Source organism: Anarhichas minor, unplaced genomic scaffold (assembly GCF_050575085.1).
Source record: "Anarhichas minor isolate MPS153535 unplaced genomic scaffold, ASM5057508v1 ptg000048l, whole genome shotgun sequence".
NCBI classification, from domain to species: domain Eukaryota; kingdom Metazoa; phylum Chordata; class Actinopteri; order Perciformes; family Anarhichadidae; genus Anarhichas; species Anarhichas minor.
In genome coordinates this window covers 630,733-653,124 of record NW_027466494.1, presented here as the reverse complement: position 1 = coordinate 653,124, position 22,392 = coordinate 630,733, and the positions used below count along the sequence as shown (strand labels likewise).

The window sequence follows — 22,392 nt, the reverse complement described above, 5'->3', positions numbered from 1 at the left end:
TAAGACGCTCTGCTAAAGCCCATGAAAGCGTAGACACCATGGCAGAGCAGAGGAAAGAGAGGAAGTTTAGGGTGGACCTCAGGTGTGTAGGGTCTCCATTTGACAAGATGTCCAAAGTTCATCAGGGAAGATCTCGATCCAAGAGCTCTCTGGTGCGTACCGTATACTTCAAGTCCGGTTCCCACGCAAAAGACAAAGAGGTAGAGAAAGAGTCCAAACGTTTGGAGACGGCGTCCGAGCGTGCCCCGTCCCCTCCCCCCATGTTCGACCGGCCTGAGCGCTTTAACGACAGATTCAGTGATATCTACTGTGACCGGCGCACCGGTGGCAGGTTCAGTGACAAGTTTAGTGACCGGTGCAGTGACCGATACAGCGAGAGGTTCAGTGACACCGAGAGTCTTCACAGCGAGGTGAGGACCAAACTTACCACACTCCAAAAAGCTGTCAAACAGAAGAAGAGGCTCTCTATTTCCACCATGTCCTCCTCTGAGTTTGAGTCAGAATCGGTTGCTAGTGAGTCGAGCTATGCAGATTATGTGGAGAGGCTCAGGGTCAAGCCTGCCTTTCTGCCCGATGTCCAGCAGTTCAATCGAACTTTTGATTTGGGGGAGAGTCCCGGGGAGTTTCAAGGTAAGAGCTCAAAGAGGGACCCCTCTCGGCCTCGTATGAGGCATTCATTTGAGCCTCAGTCTAGAAGCAGGGCCATTCAGATCATGAGAGGGGAGTTGGTTGACACGCTGCTGCCAGATACAGAAAGGAAATCAGGTGAAAAATATTCAGAGACACTGGAGGATCAAAAAGTTGACAGTTTTGTTGAATCTCGGGTAGATACTAGATTCAAGCATATGGTAAGTGAACGTCACAGTGTGGTTGCTGACCAAACGGTAGAAGCTACAAAGGTTGAGGTCCAGCTGCGTCACCCTGAAGTCCAGTACTCTGAAACATTAGCGTACCCAAAAACTACAACGTACACTGAGAGCAGAGAATCTCTTGCAGTGGTGCCTTCTGAAGAGGAGGTATCAACCAGGCCTAAGCCAGTCACATTTATAAGGGAGATGTTCCTCAGTGAAGCGGTAACAACGGAAGACAAAGTAACACCAGAACCAACTGATCCAGTTGAAGAGGAGGGTGCAGGGGAGTCTTTGAGGGCTCAGTATGAGAAGAGCCTGGACGCTGAGCGGATGCAGTGTGAGGAGAAACTCCTTGCTCTGCGGATCAGGAAATGGCAGCAAGGGAGTAGGATGTCAGAAGAGATGACGTTTCCCCCTGAAACGGATCTGCCGATGCCAACAGAGATGCAGTACATGGAGACCGCGGGGCACATTTACCCCCAGCAGGAAGTGATGGAGAAAACAGCAACTGTAGAAACGGAGGCTGTGCCAGAATCTTTCCGTAAATCCCCCAGAATGAAGGCAAGGTTAGTAGATCCTGAATGGGTAAATGTGTCAACGCCAGAATCACCTAAAGTAAAAGATAGAGGAGAAGAAGTGGAAGTTTCTGCCTCCTTGCTTACAAAGTCAGCCACGATGGAAGCCAGATCAGGAGAAATAAAGGGTGAAGCAGCACTCATGCCGGCACAAAAATCCCCCAGAGTAAAAGCGAGAGCAGCAAAAGTGGAAGCGGAGTTGTCTCTTAGAACCATAGAGGCCAGGGTTGAGGAAAGACTAAAAGAGTCCCCCAGGCCGAGGCAAGTCAAATCTAACAAAGAGAGGTTCCTGAGTGAAGCTCTAACACCAGAACCAGCTGATCCACATGAAGAGGAGGGTGCAGGGGAGTCCTTGAGGGCTCAGTATGAGAAGAGCCTGGACGCTGAGCGGATGCAGTGTGAGGAGAAACTCCTTACTCTGCGGATCAGGAAATGGCAGCACGGTATGCGAATGTCAGAAGAGGAGGTACCCCACCCTGAAACTGATCTTCCCAGGCCGGCAGACACTCAGTACATGGAGCCTGAGGGGCACATTTACAGCCAACAGGAGGTGGTGGAGAAAAGAGCAACTGTAGACCACGGTACCACATCAACGGCAAAGTCACACAAAGTCAAAGATAGAGTAGAACAGGACGAAATCACTGCCCCTGTGCCCAAGGCCAGAATGAAAGCCAGACCAGGAGTAGAATTGGAAACAGACAAGCAGGCACCAACATCTCGACTAAAATCCAGAGCAGCAGAAGTGGAAGCTGAGTCATCGCCTCGAATAAAAGCCAGAGCGGAGAAGATGTTGTTTGAGAAGACAAGAGAAGAGCGTGAGCTCCAGCTGTCGAGAGAGAATATCTCAGAGCTGAAGAATGAAAGTGAGAAGTTTGTCAGTGAAGAGGAGGCCTTGACTCAGCGGATAATGAAATGGCAAGAGAATGTTCTGTTGGAACAAGAGCAAGCTGTGGAGCCAGAGTCCGACTGGGTGGAGGGTTACTCAAACATACGGGCAGAGAGGACCACTGAGGCTGGAACAAATGTCGCAGATTCGTCTGCTTTAGAATCAAATCCACATCCTGAAGTGGTCCGCAGCAAGAAGAGCTTCACGGGAAAAACGGCCAAAGAGAAGTTCCTTTTAAGCGAGCCGGTTCCTGCAGGTTTCCAAGATCAGCAGCGCAATAATGAGGCTGATCAGCTGACAGAGGGCCGGGAGACGAGGCTGCAGAGGGACAGTGAGTACTTTGTAAGCGAGGAGGAAGCGCTGGCTCAGCGCATTCTGAAATGGCAACAAGATGTGGTCGAACAAGAGGAAGTAGCTGAACTGGAGTCCGAGTGGGCTTTGGACAATCAATGCAAGCAGCCTGTCACCGGGTTGCTCTTTGAGTCCCATGTTCCTGACAGTGAACCCCGCCGTGGTGTAATTTCTGGTGGAGCCCTGCAAACAAAGCAACCTTTACCTCTTCAACATGCCACTGGCTACGAGCCATCTCCTCCTCGTGGGTCTTCTCCTACATATGCTGGTTTACCACAATGTGTCGGTGTGCCCACTGAAAGTCCGTACGATTTCAAATCTATTTCTGCAAAAGACAGATTGGGTCCTGAAGCTTCGCAAATTCAGGGATACTCTCCAACCCAACATACTAGTGTTCCTGTTGAGGGATATGGACTTGCCTCATCCTGGGATGAGAGCCCTCATAAGTCCTCCAGAGAGTTATCTTCAGTCAGGAGTCGTAGTCCACAGGAGGATCTGGGAGGAGAGGCAGAGAGGAGGCAAACCAGGGAGGAATTCACAATGACTGTAGATAAATCCAGCAGCCAACGCTTCCATTCAGAGCTCAGAGAGGGGAGAGAGAGGAGAGAGAGGAAAGAGGAGATGGAAACTACCAGCGAGAGCAGCGAATGCAGACAACAGAAGGATGTTGGAGGTGTAAGGAGAGAGGAAAGAAGTGGAGATTCATTAAGGTCCAAACGGGGTGGTGAAATGAGTGCAGAAAGCCTTGAACTCGGAGCTATAAAGAAGGAGGAGAGGAGAGTCCGTGAGGAGTCAGATTTGAAAGAGGGAGTTCACCAAAGTCAAGAGTCAAAGTGGATGAAAGAAGGCGATACTGGAGGCTCCCGTCCAGTATTTGTGAAAGAAATATCTTTGCTCAAAGTAAAAATCGGTGAGATGTCAGAGTTTACCTGTCAATTCCACGGTGACCCTCTGCCCACAGTCACCTGGCTCAAAGATGGCCACCCATTAGCTCACAACCCCGACTATGATACCGTGAGCAAAACCAACATATCAAAGCTCACTGTCTTCTATCCAACAACAGACCACGAGGGGACATACGACTGTGTCATAACCAACAAACATGGCAAATCCATCTGCAGCGGCACTCTTGAAATCTCTGACAAAAAGGTGTCGAGAGCTTCAGGCTCCACACAAAAGGTCGTAGTTAGAGCAGAGCAAGAGAAGTGTGAGGAAAACCAGGAGAGCATGGTTGAAGCTGAACTTAAGACCTACATGGATTCAGCAAAGGCAACACTACAGGTACCTCAGGCGGTCATCCACAGACACCGCTGCTCAGATGAATCCTTTAGCTCCTCACCTGTAGAAATCAGAATCACCGCTGCCACTCCTCTCCCTGAGATGAGAGAGGAAATCAGTGAGGACCAACCTCTGGTTTTCACGGAGAAACCCTCAGATGTGCCAAGCGACGATGGAGCCTCTCAGACTGTCAAACACAAATTTACTTTCTCCTTTGATGTGGCTGGCGAAGCTCCTCACGTGGTCAGTGAATTAGAGAATACCTCCTGTTCTGAGGGCAACACTGCTGTGTTAGAGTGTGTCATCACAGGTGTACCTGCCCCAAAGGTCACGTGGTATTGTGATGACGTTTGCCTCGAAATCGCGGCCAGAAAACACAGAGTTGAGGTAGATGATAAAGTGCACAGGCTGTATATCAGCAGTTTTACATACGCTGATGCCGGAGTGTTCAAATGCGTTGCTAGAAATAAAATGGGAGAGGTTGCAAGCATATCTGATGTGTCATTTAAAGGTGCAGAGCCTGTGCAATTCTCAGAGAGTGGTGGTTTTACTCCGTCTGGGAGAGTGATGAGGTATCCCGTTGGCTTAACTGAGGATGTTATGAAACCTGCTGTATTCCACAAAGCTGCCATCACTCACACTGAAGATGGTATCATTCAGTCAAAAGATAACCCTCTGAGTTCACAAGCTCTATCCGAGGCGGCCAAAGCCCCAAAAGCCAGACCTTGTATCTCGAGAGAGCCGCCGACTGTATCGGGCTGTGGTCTGCCGGCTCCTGCCGCTGTGATAAAAGTCTCTCAGATTAAACAAGCTTTTGAATCGGACTCACCAGTTGCATCGCTGACTTCCCCTTCTCCAGAGGAGCAGAGAAAGGAAACTCTTTTCCCGGAGGAGTTTATACCCGCGGTGGCCATCTCCCTTGACCAGCAGGAACGAGTACTTGAACCTCACACCGTCCATGCAGAATGTGGTGATAGACTTGTTACAGTTAGGACAGCAAATCCAGGTTCTCCCAAAGCTGTTCCTTGTAGAGCTGAACCAGATTTCACTCAAACTATTCCTGCTTCAGAAAAATCTGTTTCCCCCCAGACTCCTGTAGCACCGAAACCTGTCTCTGCCACGACCTCCCAGACCACCTCCTCTCAGGAGGGAGACCGCAAGATCTCTGTGATATCTGGTGATGTTGATGAGGAAGCAGTTTTAGCAGAAAGCCATGGAGTTATTAAACAGTTTGTGGAGGAAGTGCAGGAGTCTCCACACCTAGTCAGGCCTAAAGCACAGAAACCTGCTATAGTTCAACAAATGGAGGTCTCTGAAGTGGAGATGTTGAGGGAGGACACTGTGCATACATTTGACAGAACTAGCAGCTTCATTCCTTTCCAGTCTGAAAAAAATCCTGCAGTAAAACACTCCGTTACAACTTCAGCACCAGTCAAAGAAGCTGTTAAGCCAAAAACTATTTCTGCGCCTCTCAAACCTGAGAGACAAAGTGCAACCCGAGGGTCTTCCTCTGTTCATAGAGAAGCTGACGTTGTCAGTACGGTCCTTGCAGGGGAGGAGCTGATTTCAATCCCAGAGCCCTCTATGGACAGTGGTGTCTTTCTTAGTATGCCGGAGTCCCAGGCCGACGTGAGAGAGGTAGCTGAGGACATGGCTGCTGATGTAGTTGAGCCACATTCCGAAATCAAGGGTGAAGATGAAATGATTGATGTCCATGTGAAGTCAAATCCTAAACCGGAAGTAGACAGCAGATTTAAAGCACTTGCTGTTCCTGAGGATGCTGCTGCTGAGGGACCTCAAAGCCCGGTCGCATCTTTACAGAAAAAAGGCAGTTTGGATGAGGCCTCAGCAGCTGAAGCTGGAGGAGCAGCAGCAGCAGTTGGCTCCATGGAGGAAGAGGAGGTCACTTTTGGTGCTGTGTATGACTTTTACAACCCTCCAACAGACTGGGGAAGACCACTGTCCCCTGAGTCTGAGATGTCCATAGAGATCGGCAGCACTGTGAGCGAAGAACTAACCGAGGCAGCCGAGAGGTTCTACACCCCGGGCTCGTCCACCGAGGTCTCGCAGCCAATTGCACAGTCCTTCCATACTCCAAAGTCCCACATGTCCTTCCATACTGCAAGTTCCGATACCGCCGGTGGGTTCATGACCCCTCAAGATTATCCCTTCTCCCCTGTAGAACACAAGCGACCCTCGACAGGTGACTCCAGCGAGAGGTTCTTCTCTCCTGTTCAGTTCCTGACATCACCTGGTGATGAGGGCATTGAAACAACGCCTCCCGTAATAAACATGGACGACAATCCATACCTCACCAAGGGAATAGGGTCTTTGGGCCTGGCAACCCTTCAGGAAAAAGTGCAGGGAATCCCTCCTGCCTTCCTCAAACCGCTCATTAAGAAAAGAGTGTTTGAGAATGACTCGCTCACGTTTTACGCTGAAGTGTTCGGTCTACCTTCCCCCGAAGTGAAGTGGTTCTGCAACAAAATGCAACTGGTGGCAGACGACAGACTTAAAATGGAGAGAGACGGCGATAGCATCTCGCTAACGATTAACAACGTCAGAAAGGCCGACCAGGGAGAATATATCTGTGAGGCTGTGAACTACGTCGGGGAAGCCAGAAGTGTTGCTTTAGTAGTGGTTGTGTCGCAGGAAGTGAGGTTCATGCCTGCTCCACCTGCGGTCACCCATCAGCATGTGATGGAGTTTGACGTGGAGGAAGACGACTCTTCTCGTTCTCCTTCTCCTCAGGAGATTCTGCTTGAAGTAGAATTGGATGAAAACGAGGTGAAGGAATTTGAGAGACAGGTTAAGATCATCACCATCCCTGAGTACACCGCCGACAACAAGAGCATGATCATATCTTTGGATGTGTTGCCGAGTATTTATGAGGAGGGTGCCGTGGACTTTGTCACCCAGGAGCATGATGATTTGAAAATAGCTTTCGAGGTCACGGAGATGCCTCCGAGGTTCATCAATCCCATCTGTGACATGGAAACCCCCGAAGGTACCATGGTCATGTTTGAGTGCTCACTGATGGGAATTCCTTCTCCCATCGTGTCCTGGTTCAAAGGCGACAAAAAAATTCCCCACAATAACAAAAAATACTTGCACTCATCTGATGGAGACAACCACTTCCTGAAGATCTTTAAAGTCACCACACAGGATAGCGGAGTGTACACCTGCAGGGCTATCAATGTTGTTGGGGAAACCCTGTGTCGGGCCTCTCTGGTGGTGGTAAACGCCAAAGCTTTCTCAGGGAAGACCAGAGGCAGGGAGTTGACCGCCGTGTCCTTAGGAAGCGCCAAAGTCCAGCCACAGAAGTTCGACCTGGTGGTCGGAAACACGTCGTTCGACAGCGAACAGGTGTCAGAAATTGAGCTTGAGTTTGAGTTTGAGCAAGAGGCGGATGAGTCACAGCGGGCGGTCAGGCTGGTGGCCAAGACCGACAACGAAATGAGCGAACAGGGAGAGAAATATGTTAGCGTCAACTTCGATGTATTTGCCGAACCTGCAAAAGATGACAAAATAGAATTCAAAGGGAAGTCCTCTGATATGTGTAGCTTCCAGTTCCAGGTGACTGAGACATCCCCTAAATGCGTCATCCCGTTGGCTAACGTTACCGCGGCCGTAGGGACGCCGGTTATCCTCCAGTGTCTAGTTAGCGGTAAGCCAAACCCCACCGCCGAGTGGTTCAAAGACGGAGACCGCGTCACTGACAGCAGGTGTATAATCCAGGAGAAAACCGCAGGCCATTTCAATCTGCTCATTACTAACGTGACCCAGAGTGATGCTGGTGAGTACAGGTGCATCATCCAAAACATAGCCGGTTGCATTGAAACTGCTGCGCTGCTGAAGGTGTTTTAGAGGTTGAAGGGTCCGGTTGCACAAAGATACCTTTACTCTTCTTTTGTTGTATGTTGCTAATTCTTCACTACTTTAAGGTTGTAGAAATAAAAAAAGACTGACCAATAAAACTTTACAAGCTGATCTACTGGTAAACAGATAATGAGTGAAGCAACAGCTTTAATAAAACTAAATATTTTCACATCTATAAGCCCTCTAAAAAAGTTATTTTTTAATTGCTTGCTTAACACGGTTTACAAATTGCATGTAGATTGCAGGTATTTGTCTAAGAGCAAAGCCAAGACTTGTCTAACACAGTCGAAAAGTTTAAATGTCTCTTTGTGCAACCAGAACGTAGTCATGTGGGAAAAACGGTGAATAATTGTTTGTCTTTATACAGTTTTATTTTCATTTTTGGTAGAAAAATCTGGGTTTATGTTTGCTTTTGTTATCTGGTTACACTTTAAATGTGAGCTGCTTTAACTTTGAAATTGTATTTATGACATTATGAGGTAATGTCTGTGCTGGTCTTCACTGGTCTGTTTCTAACGTTGTGCTGTTCACATCAGTTTGCACTACAAAAGTTAACAACAACAACTAGGAATGTTAGACATAAGTGTGAAACAACAATCTCTTATACAAGAAAACCTTTACAGAAATACATATTGACATTTTAGGTATTTATTTTTGTTAAATTAGTGACAACAGGAGTTTGTAGAAACTACAAAGTCAAAATGAAGAGGTAAATTATTTTAAAATAATCCATATAGGAAATAAATATAAACTTTAGAAACCACCTATAATTATCAGGGCCGGGAATATTTTCAATAAATCAGAACTGCAGAAGGAAACAAATTATTATTATCAATGTCACCTTAGTTTTGCGCAAAAAACGCAAAAAGTGTGGTTTTTAATACGTCACTGCCGTGTTTGAATAATAAGAAATAGATACAATAGCAGTAATTATTAAATATAAAATTAATTTGAAGTCATCGTATCAAAAGTCAATCTGAAAACGATCAAGATTATATCTTCATAATTCCCACTTAAATGGCTCAGTTTATTGTTGCTTGTGTGATTTGTGGGAAGTTTGTTGCAGTATTTTTTTCTGATTTCTTTGAGTTGTGTGAATGACATTTTTAGGATTTTCATAAAGCAAGTATTTTATAATAGAGTAGTAAAAATTTTTAAAATGGATAATACTGTGAAACTTTGATGTAAATATGTGTAATTTTAGGAGTGTATGAGTAGTAGATTGAGCATTGAGATAGAAGTTCATGGTTTATTTGTACAGACGTCATGTTGGTTTGTCTCAGAGTTTATATAATAAAAATATGAATGATTTAAAGGCGAAGTCTAAGTTTTTTTTTTTTAACAATTTAAATGGGTGAACACGATCGCCCGGTATTTACGTGGTCCGTTTGACAATCGTCTTATTTACGGACAAAATGCAGGTGTCAAAAACTCATGTTGTGTACGACTTAGTATTATTGTTGATGTTTTGATACCAGTATTAATACATCAACAGATATTGTTTTCCTTCTTTTTTTTTGCAAAAAATAAAATCAAGTTTTTGGTAATTATGCTAATTATCAAACATTTGTTATAAAATTAATTACAATTGATTGGTAATTAAGGAAAACAGTTAAATTAAATTGTGATATATTACCAGAAAATAAACGTTTTAGGTCAATGAATCATCTATCCGTTTGGGGGAAAACTTTTATTTTTATAACATGTTTATGTTAATAAAGCATCTAATCTCTTTTTAGTTTTACTATATATGTGGAAGGGCTGTCGTCTCTTCATCACTTAGTCAACTAATAGATAATTGGGGTCTTTGTAAACTGAAAGATTGTTTTTTGTTTAAATTGTGCCATTTTATCGATTAATTGGAGAAAATCCTACAACTATTAGTGGACTAAGAACTTCTGTGGTCAAAGACAGCCCTCACTTCTTCCTCTTTGTTTATTCCTGTTGTCAATTCAATGTTAATATTACAGCTTTTGTGTTGTGGATATTGTTATCAGTCTTGCTCAATATTTCCTGACAGAACGTTGTAGCACCACCGTCACCACTGTGGAAGAACAAGAGGAAACCTACTACACTGGTGTCCAGTTACCACAGAAAACAAAAACACTTGAACTCAAGCCAGAGTCGAAACGTTACTCTTCCTCTTTAGAGAAGAAAAAAGAAAAGCCAGTTTTCCTCAGCCAGCTCGCCCCAGCAGCCGTGACCACTGGAGAAACGGCCCGGTTCACCGTCAAAGTGTCCGGCCTTCCAAAGCCGACTGTTCAATGGTCTCACGACGGGAAGGTCATTAGGACCTCCTCCATTTACAAGCTGATAGAAGAGAAGGAGGAGTACACGCTAGTAATCACAAAGGTCACATCTGAGTTTGAGGGCGAGTACTCTTGCACTGCCACCAACAGATTCGGTCAGACAACGTGCACCACATACCTCGAGGTGAAAAAGTCTGATGTTAGCCAGTCAGAGAAATGGGTAGAGAAGATGTTCACGGTCACGGGTCAACCTCCTACTTTCACAATTCAGATCCAACCTGTGAGGTGCTCAGAAGGACGGGAGGTTTCTTTTAATTACAAAGCCAGTGGTGATCCGATCCCTGGTGTGAAGTGGTTCAAGGGGGCTTTTCAGATCCAGCCCAGTAGAAACTGCAGCGTTATAGCCAACCCAGATGGATCTGGCGTTATCAGTATCAAGAGTGTCAAACAGAAGGACAGTGGTCTGTATACATGTAAGGCCTCCAACCAGTTTGGGGAGGCGTCTTGTAGCGCCGAGCTTGTTGTGTTCAGAGAGTCCGTCTCTGTTTCTCACAAACAGGAGCAGCTGACGACGTTTCAGAAGAAAAGCTACAAGGTTTCAATGACGGAACAAGCGACAGAGTCTCGCTTGTACCAGGTCAGCCTCCCGGGCCAGGACAGAGCCAGGTCAGATCAGATGGTTTACACCATCGGCACTGAAGACCGGCAGATAATTCCCAGTGAGCAAGTGGGCTCCCTCGGCGAGCTAGAAATCTCTGCTGCCACTATTCATTGCGAGCAGCTGACCCACCAGGCAGCAATGCTTCAGTCTCACGAGATGGAGGAGAGGGTGTCTGTGGTTCCCACCCGCCCGCCTCAGGTCTCGACCGTTCCCGTGAAACAGCTCCACATGACGGCGTTTACGTCATCAGTTGAAGAGAGCCAGGACCTCACAGAGCAGCACTGTGATCGCATTGTAAGCCCCGAGGTCATTGAGCTCCAGGCAGCTCGAGAAAAGAGGTCAGTGGTGATGTCAGCTGTTGCTGAGGAGCTCACCCCACTTTCTACTGTTAGCACAGAGTCTCTGGCCGACAGGAAGTCTGCTACCATCAGGCCCACTTCAGAACCTAAACATCTAGTCAGTGGGCATCAAGTTGAGTCACAACTGCCCATCCTAAAAGAGGAGTCTCAGGATATCCCCAAAACACAGGAGGAGAAGGGTTATAAGGTTAAAGAAGGTGTTAAGATTTTATACTCAGCCCAGTCTGCAGAGAAACGGGTGCTTGCAGAGGGCCACACAACTGAACTAGCAACAGCAGACTCTGCTGTGAAGTCCTCTGTAGGGAAAGAACAGCACCGACCTGTCTTGGCCTCAGTCAGCGAGTCTAAACAGACTCTTTCCAAGGAGACTAAGTTCTCCATGGCGAGGCCCACTGAGGAGACAGCCCATCTCTGTAAGGATAGAGTGATGAAGGTAGCGCTAACTGCTGAAGAGAAGCAAATGCTGCAGGCTGAGCCCACTCAGCAGCTGCCAGGTCTGGCCAGTGCCATGTCCATTCAGTCACAGGTAGAAGGAGAGCAGTTGTTGCACCTACAGGTTATCACAGACCAGGACCTCCTTCCATCTGAGAAGAGCTTCACCTGTGAGAAACCCGCACCAGAGCAGGCAGGAGCTAGAAAGAGTCCCACTCTGCTGCACACCGTTACCCAAGATGAGCAGAGGACAGTAGTTTATGAGGACACATCAGAGTTTGAGGCCAAGGCTAGCACCACGACGATCCAGCCCCAGAAAGAGGCTCCTGCTTCGCTGCATCTCCCGTCATCCCAATCTGTGGAGGCGCTACCCAAAGAGGGTATCCTCACAATTGAGAAGCCCGAACAGCAGGTGGCGGCGCAGAAACAAGAAAAGACGAGGAGGCACGCAGCCACCTCGGAGGAGAGAAGGGAGCTCACGGCAGATTATCACACAGAGCTGGATCTGTCGGTGACGGGCTTTCAGTCTCAGCTTCGGACTGAACCCAGGCCTCAGAACATCCTCCAGCTCTCCTTCCAGCCCATGCAGCTGCCGAAAGAGACGCCAGTTACTTCCGACGTCAAGCAGCAGCGGGCTTTGGTGCAGAAGGAGGATCGCTTGAACGAGATGCATGTCCCCAGTGTGGCCGACAGTCAGGCCTTAGAGGAGGGCCACACTGAGAGTCTCACCGCCGTGGATAAATTCACCTGCCAGATGGCGGTAGAGCCAAAACTTCCCACAGAGCCGATCCAGATTGAGGAGAAGGAGATCTCCACTGAGAGTAGTGTCCTTCTAGAGGCAGCAGAACAGGACTTTGCCGTTCAGATCCAGGAGGGACAGTCAGTCAGGCAGTCTATAGTGATGGACGAGAAGCGAGTGCTGACCGGTGAGCTCTCTCAAGAGATCACCAAGTCTGAGTCCACTGAAGTCATCGTCACCACACAGCCGAAACTGTCCTTTATGGCATCGGAATCGAAAGACAGCACCGCTCTTCCCAAAGAGATGACATTTGTGATTCAGATCCCTAAACCTTTCAGTCTAAATATTCGGCGTCAGCTCAGAGACGCTCTTCAGTCCGCTACGGCCAGCGACCAGCCGGTGTTACTGGCTGACGTGGTGGGAAGGTTACAGGCTGTAGAGGTACAGGAAGTCAAGGTTCAGCGAGAGCCCAAGTGGGCCATGTTTACATACCTGATCACAACAACAGGTGCCCCCATGGAGATCACCCTGGCTTTTGAGGGTGAATACCCTCAGACAGCTGACCTCAGGACTGAACTCCAGGCAGCTTTCCACTCCATAGTTTACCAGGAAGCCCACGTTCTTACCTCAGACCAGCCGGGCACTATGCAGCTAGACAAACCTCAAAGGGCGCAGGTCACCTCGGCCCGCTCTAAGCAAATGCTGTCATCCACGGTAGAGACTGTGAGCGTGGCAGAGAGTGCGTTGGACTTCACTGCTGTTAAATCTCAGGCCGCACTCAAGACAGAGTCCAAAATGGCAGTCGAATGTGCTGCCGCTGAGCAACAGGTTGTGGTGCAGGAATCCAAGGCAGCAATGATGGAACAGTCCATCTCATCTCAGTTCAAAGTCTCCACAGAGTCTCACGTGTCTTTTGAGCAGTCGGTGCAGGTGTCGAGGCAGGAAGTGAGGTCAGTGACGGTGAAAAGCACAGAGAAAGATGTAGGAGCAGCTGTTGTTACCACAACCCTGCCTCCCACCACCGTTCCCACCGAACAGGTGGTGGATGTGAGCATCCAGAAGGAGCACAGGGAGGAGATCTTTAAAGAGGAGATCACTGTATCCTGGGCAGAAGAGAGAGAACACCCTGTAATAGTCACCTCCCTCGAAGATTTATCCGTCGACGAAGATAGTAAGATAACTTTTAGCACCACCATTAAGTACGTCACAAAGGTAAACTGGTTTTTCAATGGGCAATTGGTGAACTCTGGCAAAGAGTTCAAGTGTTCCAAAGATCACGACACATACACATTGGTTATCAACAAAGTTGTCAAGGAGAGGCATCAAGGAGAATATGTTTGTGAGGCTGAGAATGAGGCCGGCAGGACTTCAACGTCTTCAAGACTCACTGTGGTCTCAAGAGGTTTGATAACAGTAAAACTTAATGTGTCATTCATTCATCCACTTTCTCTGAGAACGACTAATCATTCCCATGAATCAGTTCCATTCAAGACTTATTTCATTCTGGTCTCTATATTCATTTCATAGCATGAACCCCCTCAGCAGGGCACTGGTACTAACTCACTATGTCTTGTTCGTTCCACATCATCGTGTGGTTAAATATCGCCTAAAGACCAGAACCGTCACAGCCATGCAGGTTTATCGAAAGGCTCTGTAGTCAATGAGCTTCTTGCTATAATGGTTGTCATGATCCTGGTCTTCAGGTAACTTTCATGTTTTTCTTTTTCTTCATGGTCCCTTTGGCATGTTGGTGTCAACAGGTTCCTTTGTTTTAAACTCATGGTCTGTCACATTCCTTTAGGTCCATTTCCTTCACACATCTCTTTCTGCATGCTTCCAGGACTTCAACCTAAGAATGCTTCATCTTTCACAAACTTTGTTTCTCCACCTTGTAGCCTGAACCCTAGCCCCATGAGAATCACATACAATCATACCAGCCTTTTGTGAAACCATGGGGCTAATGTTCTTGTAGATTTTCTCCTCCACAGTCACTCCTGTGTCCACCATTGTTGTACATTCCACCATTCCTGTTCCTGACCTGTCAGTTGTTTTTCTTTAAACTGAGCTTCATAGATCCTATGAGTAACGTTTACCTTTTTCTCCGTGTGTGCCTCAGCACCGCCAGTCTTTAGGCAGAAAATCATGCCTCTGGAGATAAACATCGGCAGCCAGGCCAAGTTCGATTGTGAAATCGAAGACGCCTTGAGTGTGACCTTCAAATGGTACAAGTCTGCCATTGAAATCAAGCAGAGCGAGAAGTTCAGGATCCTCAGCCGCCACACCAGTTCCTCCTTGGAGCTCCTAAACCCAATCAAAGCCGACAGCAACGAATACACCTGCAAGGCTTCAAACCAACACGGCACTGACAGCTGCAGCGCCATGCTAATCGTCACCGGTAAGACCCAGTGGGACCCTTTTTTATTATTTTTAAAGTATTGCTTTACCAATGTGTCTGTTTGAGAGAGAGAGAATTATATATTTGCAATGTGTTTTTCCCTGAGTCATTATGGTGCAATGCGGAAGTGATGATTTGTACATGACTTGGATCTTGTGTCACGTTTGGCAAGATTTTAAAGATGTTGAGGATCACATTTTCTCATGTTTTGACCTACGTTGGTCACCAAGTTGAGGTTGCTGAGATTATTTTTGATGTTGGTGTAATTTTTCCACTTTTTAAAAAATGTGTTCAACTTATTTGTATATTTTACCTACTTTCCATAGAAATGTACCCGCCGGTATTTGTATCAAAACCTGACCCAATGACTTTATACGTGGGCAAACAAGCTGTGCTCCAGTGCTCACTCACTGGATCCTCCCCCATGGAAGTTGTCTGGCACAAGGACAACATAGCCATCTCCTCCGAAGGGAACTATGTCATGAAATGTGAAAAGAACAAGTATTCCCTTCTCATTAGAAGTCTTGAGCTGACTGACCAGGGAGCGTACCTGTGCAAGGCCTCCAACAGTGTTGGCACTGCTACTTTTACCACAGAGCTCAAGGTTATCAAGAAGCCCAGCTTTGTTAAGACCGTTGAGCCAGCGTCAGCTGCTGTCAATGACCCGCTGAGGCTGGAGTGCCAGGTGGACGAGGACACTGGTGTGACCGTCACCTGGACCAGGGATGGCAAAAAAGTCCACCAGAGCATGGAGTGTAAACTGTCCTTGGAGGACAAGGTCGCTGTTGTTGACATTCCCAAGTCCAAACTGAAGGACTCTGGGAAATATGTGTGCACGGCCACGAATGAGGCCGGGAGCTCATCCTGTGAGGCTGTGGTAACTGTTCAAGGTAAGATCCTAGAGAAGATCTTTCCGTTAGCTTTGATGAAAAAATTAGCAAATGGATTATTGCTGTTGTCAGCCAACTGCAAGCTGACCCTAACAATATGCACCGCTGTCGTGTTGTCTTTCCTTTTTGCATTTTTCTGTTTTGGTTTTTACTTTTTGTCATGTGTTTTTAGTTTTTGTCATGTGTCTCTTTTGACAATGATCTTAAATCAAACACTCCTTTCAGAGCCCCCTGCCTTTGTTAGGAAACTGGAACCTAAGATTACCTGGAAACAAGGCATAGCTGCACGCATACAGTGCACCATTAAAGGATCGCCCGAACTTCACATCCACTGGTTCTGGAATGACAGAGAGCTTGGTGATGGAGAAAAATATAAAATCTCTTTCAAGAGTGGAGTTGCCTCTTTGGAGATAATGAACCTGTTGGTCACAGACAGTGGGAGTTACACCTGTGAGGTGTCAAACAATGCCGGCAGCGAGAGCTGCAACACTCTTATAGCTGTTAAAGGTTTGTCAAATCTTGCATTTACTTGACACTAACTTATGAATTTTAGAAAACATTTGGTGTTAACTGCCTACACTTTACTTACCCTTCTGACACCCAGAGCCACCATCCATTAGAAAAGAGCTGCAGACTGTAGAGGCGGTGAAGGGAGCAGCTACTCAGCTGGAGTGTGAGATCATGGGAACAGCTCCTTTTGAAATCAGCTGGTTGAAAAATAAGAAAGCCATCTCCAGTGATCAGAAGTATAAAATAATTCTTCAAGATACCTTGTCGAGGCTGGAGATCCAGACCTTTGATAGTGCCGATGTTGGAGATTATCAGTGTGTCGTATCCAATGATGTGGGCAAAGTCATCACTAAGGCCCAAGCTAAACTTAAAGGTAAACCTGAGTTTAATCAATGGTATTCACCGAGGTTTAATCTCATTCTTCAAACTCAGTTTTTAACCCTTGAACTGTTCTTGTAGAGCCACCGACTTTCTTAAAGAGGGTTGAGAGTGCTACAGCAGTGTTGGGAAACACAGTAAAACTACAGGGGACCGTTAAGGGCTCGGCTCCCATCTCTGTTAAATGGACAAAAGACTCTGAAATACTGAGAGATGATGATTCAAACATCAAGATGGCATTTGAGAACAATGTTGTTAGCTTGTCCATAACAACGGTGGCCATCAGCCACGGCGGCAAGTATTCATGTCAAGCTGAGAACGAGGCTGGCCAACAAAAATGCGAAGCTACCTTGACCGTGCAAGGTCAGTTGACGTCTTTGATGCAGAGATACTATGTAGAGTTCTATAGGTTCTTGTGTCTAATCTCTTATATCTTATTAACTATGTCTTATCTCAGAACCTGCCAGAATCGTAGAACCTGCAGAGTCCATCAGTGTGACTGCAGGTGATTCTGCCACGTTGGAGTGCACGATCTCTGGAAGCCCAGACCTCAAAGTGAAGTGGTTTAAAGACGGCAAAGAGATGATCAGTGGCCGTAAATATAAGATGACTCTGAAAGACAATATTGCCACCATGAAGATTCTTACGGCAGAAAGAGGAGACACTTCAGAGTACAAGATGGAGGTGTCGAATAAAGTCGGGAAAGACCAGTGCACATGCTCGGTCACGATCTTAGGTTAGTTATGTTATGACAAGTCTTAGTAACTCAAAACGTCTTACTTCCTCATCATACATGTGTTTATAACCACAAGGAAACAAACTTTGACACACATTTTGGGACTAACATTATTCTACAGTCTGCAATAGACATTAATTGTAGTTAGAGACAGAGTGTTATTTCCTTTTAGATTTTAGCCGAGTGATTCTTTAAAAACAGGATGAAATCATGTTAATGCATGAGATGTTTTTTTCTTCAACAACCAGATCGAATAATGCCTCCAACTTTCACCAAGTCCCTGAAAAGAGTTGATGGTAACATTGGTAATGATGTCTCCATGGATTGTAAAGTGTCTGGGTCCCAACCCATGACCATAGCTTGGTTCAAAGATGACCAGGAAATCAAATCTGGATCCAAATTCCAGCCAGAATTCAAAGACAGCTCTGCTACGCTGAGAATTATACGGCTGGGGAAAGCCGACTCTGGAGTTTACAGATGCAGAGCCACCAATTCAGCCGGCTTTAAGGAAACCAGCGGCACGCTCTATGTCAAAGGTTATGAATGCTCAGCTTTGTGTTGTTCCTTGATTTGTTGTGTACAATCCGTCAATAGTTTCATGCTAACATGAAATGCAATCTTTGTTTTTGTTTATGGCCTCTAGAGCCCCCAGTGTTCACAGTGAAACCTGACAACCAGGATGTTATTCCAGGAACCACCGTGTCCTTCAGAACAACCTTCACTGGAACAGCTCCTTTAACTGTAAAGTGGTTCAGAGAGGAAAAAGAGGTTATATCTGGAGGCTCATATTTCATAAAGAAAGACGCCTCTTCGAGCTCTTTGGAGCTTAACTCTGTGAAACCCAGTGACTCCTCTAAATACACATGCCAAGTGTCCAATGATGCTGGGAAGGTGGATTGCACTGCAGTCCTCTTTGTGAAAGGTGCCCGTCTTCACCGTTGTGTTCGGCTGCATGAAAAAAATATCTTGACATCAATATAACTTTTGATACTAACACCATGTCTTCTGTCTGATAATGAATGTTAACCTCTTCTCTCAGAGCCTCCTTTGTTTGTGGTGAAGCTCGAGGCGACCAAACTCGTCACCAGCGGCGACTCCGCCAAGCTGGAGTGCAAAGTGACGGGCAGCCCCGTCATCGGTTTCAAATGGTTCAAGGACGAGATGGAGATCAGCTCCAGTCCTAAATACACAATGGCCTCGATTGACTTAGTGGCGTCTCTGGAAATAGGCGACTGTGCAGTCGAGGATAGTGGAGATTATGTCTGTGTGGCGTCCGGCGAGGCCGGTAGTGACCGCTGCAGCAGCACAGTCACAGTCAAAGGTTGGTTCCAGTGATTCGTTCTTACTCCCATTTTTAGACTTTTACTGTGAAATTGAAGTCATTTTTTTGCTTCGTTTCAAATGACAAATCGTCAGCATTTATCCTGTCAAGACGTCACGCCCCCTGGTGGATGAAGACATAATTGAACACCACTGGTGAGACTAGTGGAGCGTGGCCTCTCTGTAGGGTAAACACTGAGGAAGTCTTGACCGGTATTACAGCTAGAAGAAGTCATTCAGGACAAGCATTTTCAACTTCACAGTGAAACTCAAGTGGATCACTCTTGTGTGGTCCAGTGTAACGCGCTGACACGTCCACTGTTCTCTTCCAGAGCCGCCATTGTTTGTGCGTAGCATGGAGCCCAAAGATGTGGTGAAAGGTTCTGAGGTGATGCTGGAAGGCCAGGTCTCTGGCTCCGCCCCTTTCACCGTGTCGTTCTATAAGAACACAAAGCCGATCAGGAATGACAAGAGACACCGGATCACGGTGAAAGATGACCTGATAGCCCTGCAGGTGCTGGCAGTAGAGGCAGGAGACGTGGGCTTGTACCAGTGCACTGTTGAGAATGAAGTGGGCACGGCCTCCTGTGATTGTCAAGTAATGCTCAAAGGTTGGTTTAGATGCTGCCGACATTTAAATCTGCTCCATTTATTTGGATAGCCTCGCAAAGCTTCATCCTGACCTGGCAACCGCTCAGTAGGCATTTATTTAATGCCGCTTTATTTCTTCACAGATACAGCGACTTTGAGTTAAGTCACTTTTGATATAGCTGGAAAATTACAAATATGTCTTAGAGGCCCTTAAATTATCACAACACGGATCCCCATCTATCGATACGAGACCAAATCTTTCAGAAAAAAAGGTTCTCCTTTCAAAAGAGCAACAAAGGTTCCTTTGGTTGGGATGGACAGACTTGCAATTAATGTTATATAAATATTTACGGTAGACAGTAGTACCCTTACTGATTGGACAAATATGCTCGACCTCTGCTCCAGAAATGTCGGCAGATTTCTCCGAAAGTCCAACAAGATCAGTTGATATTGAGTTCTTTGATCAGGAGTTTGGAGACGCAGCCGTTCACTACCTGAACACTCATCAAAGCTATTGATCTCGAATGTTTCCACAAATCTCATAGAAACACTGAGCTTGCAGCAGGAAGTCTGACTTTGCGAGGCTAATATTCAGAGAAGCCAATAATATTCTTAAAAAATGTCTCCTTGTAGAACCACCATCATTTGTGAGAAAGCTGGAGAACCTCAGCTCCTTGGTTGGCAGAGAGGTTTCTCTGCAGTGCACTCTGAAGGGCTCAGAGCCCATGACTGTGTCCTGGACCAAAGACAACCACGAGCTCAAAGAGGCCGAACACATTCAGATTACATATGAGAACAACACGGCTCTGCTGCACTTCACCAACTTACAGAGCAAACATGGAGGCAAATACTCCTGCCAGGCGCAGAATCAGGCCGGGAGCCAGACGTGCTCCGCAGTGTTGACAGTCAAAGGTTGGTTAAGATACTCGAGAACTCCAACTTGAAAATAAACTATGTCCAGTCGGTGCGTTCAGGAGATCCTTATCAATTCATGAAGTCACACATAATTTTATGAGTTGATAATGACCAAACGTATCTTTAGTTGTTGTTTACTTTAGTTCTGCGATTAGAGATTCTTTGCTGACTGTGTTGTTTGACGTCTCAGAGCCAGCTAAGGTCACAGAGGAGGCCAAGTCTATCAGTGTGACTCAGGGGGATCCGGCCACGCTGGAGGCCCGGTTCTCAGGCACAAAACCTCTGAAGGCCAGATGGCTTCAGGCTGGCAAGGAGCTGACCTCAGGCCAGAGATATAAAGTCCATGGCACAGACACCAGCTCCGTGCTCAAGGTTATTAAAACTGAGAAAAGTGACAGCGGCGACTACACCTTTGAGATTTCAAACGATGTCGGCCAAAGTTCTTGTGAGGCCACACTCACCATTCTCGGTCAGTTCTTAATGTGTAACGAATAACTCAACATTGGTTTTGTTTAAATACGTCGTACTTTGAAAGTTGCTTCTCACCTCTTTTTTTCTTCTATCAATGTTAGATCAAATAATTCCTCCGTCTTTTTCGAGAAAGCTGAAGCAGACGGAAGGTATCAAAGGATCGTTTGCTCATCTGGAGTGTCTGGTATCCGGCTCCTTGCCGATAACCATACAATGGTACAAAGATGAGAAAGAGATCCAGACTGATGAGAAACACAAATGCACTTTCTTTGAGAATGTTGCTTTCCTGGAAATCTCTAATCTTGACAGTAAAGACAGCGGCAGCTATACCTGCATCGCTAAAAACAAAGCAGGAACCGTCCAGTGCTCTGGGAACGTGTTTGTCAAAGGTTTGTTTTTGGTATTTATCAGTAGGTGGATGTGTTTAATCAAAGTTTAGCTACACATCTTAAGGGATCTTTGTTATAGAAGCATTATTTCCTTTTGTTTCTCTTCCAGAACCACCATGCATTCTTGAAAAGCCTGATTCCATGAATGTCTTGCCTGGCTCCAAAGTCCAGTTGAACGTACTAGTCTCTGGCACGCCGCCACTGACCACCAAATGGTTTAAAAACAAGAAAGAGATTTTATCCAGTGCCGACTGCTTTGTGGTCAAAGACAACACCTCGAGCTCTCTGGAGCTCTTCTTTGCTAAAACCTCTGATTCTGGAGACTATGTCTGTGAAATCCAGAACGATGTGGGCTCCACCTCATGCCAGGCAATGCTCTTTGTCAAAGGTTAATATATTCTTTATGTCAAACTAAATATGTCTCCATCCATCTGTTCTTATTGGCATTTTGAATCCAGAACGCGTTCCTTTTCCTTTGACTTAACGCTTCACTTTAAAGTTGGTAGTGTTTTTGCTGTATGAAGTGACTGTATAGACGCAAAGACTCACAATCACTTGAATACCTCAAAGCCTAAATGTTCTTTTCTGAGCTGGAAGAGTCAGTCAAAGAGAAGATGCTATGAAGGCTTATTGATTGATGATATCGTTTCAGACTAAAATTCAACAAAACAGGCAAATAAATCAGTAAATAAATGCCACACTAGCTTGGGAAGCGAATATGGCTAGTAATAAAGGCATCTTCTTTTGCCTCTTCAGGTTATTCACAAAACAACTGATGGAAACACACTGACTTGCTTAAGAATTGAGCAACATTTGGATGGAGACATTGTCAACATTATAGAGATCATGGTTTTCTACTTGCCGTCTGTCTGATGGTTACACCGATCATTTTATTTTGTTTTCTTAGAGCCCCCTAAGTTCACACGAACCCCAGCTCGCGTGTCCGTGGTCCGTCCCGGTCAGAGTAAAGTGTTTGAGTGCCAGCTGACCGGCACACCTGAGATAGACATCTACTGGTTCAGGGAAGGCTCTGAGATCAGCCACAGCGATCGGTACAAGTTGGTCTTTGTTAACTCTGTGGCCACGCTGGAAGTCTGTTGTGCCGATACCAAAGACAGTGGGCTTTACTACTGCGAGGCTCGCAATGAGGCCGGCAGCGAGAGCTGCAGCATGGAGCTCAAGGTCAAAGGTTAGTTGTGTCAGCACTTTTAAGACTGTAAGATTGGAGACAGTGGTTTCCCACCTCTCCTGGATTATCTGCCATTCTGCTGCAAAGAACTGTTTTACATTTGGTTTCCTAAAAGGAAAAGATTTCAAATTGAGAATTTTGACAATCGGCTTTGTCCATAAACTACCCGACTCAACAGATTAATGGACCTTAAACAGTTCAAAATATGTCTCAAACCAGCTAGAAACAATTCTCTGGGAAACCTTGCTTCCAAATCTTTATCAAATACTGATCGAGGCTGTTTGGATCATATAATATTTAGAAAAATAATTAACGGAAAAAGGTAGGTGACAGTTTGTTCTCTCTCAT

The 22,392-nt window shown here is 46.1% G+C and overlaps 1 protein-coding gene across 1 annotated transcript in view; it reads left to right on the top strand.

Annotated features, from left to right (window-relative positions):
- Positions 1-22,392, top strand: part of LOC142971622 (titin-like) — a 212,089-nt gene that overhangs the window by 33,179 nt on the left and 156,518 nt on the right. Inside the window, exons 37-51 of the mRNA XM_076112200.1 lie at positions 14,377-14,655; positions 14,982-15,545; positions 15,771-16,052; positions 16,150-16,428; positions 16,515-16,796; positions 16,891-17,169; positions 17,418-17,705; positions 17,813-18,091; positions 18,209-18,490; positions 18,822-19,100; positions 19,714-19,992; positions 20,186-20,464; positions 20,568-20,855; positions 20,965-21,243; positions 21,763-22,044. Of these exons, the coding sequence (XP_075968315.1) occupies positions 14,377-14,655; positions 14,982-15,545; positions 15,771-16,052; positions 16,150-16,428; positions 16,515-16,796; positions 16,891-17,169; positions 17,418-17,705; positions 17,813-18,091; positions 18,209-18,490; positions 18,822-19,100; positions 19,714-19,992; positions 20,186-20,464; positions 20,568-20,855; positions 20,965-21,243; positions 21,763-22,044 (4,500 nt within the window). The remainder of the gene's footprint in view (positions 1-14,376; positions 14,656-14,981; positions 15,546-15,770; positions 16,053-16,149; positions 16,429-16,514; positions 16,797-16,890; positions 17,170-17,417; positions 17,706-17,812; positions 18,092-18,208; positions 18,491-18,821; positions 19,101-19,713; positions 19,993-20,185; positions 20,465-20,567; positions 20,856-20,964; positions 21,244-21,762; positions 22,045-22,392) is intronic.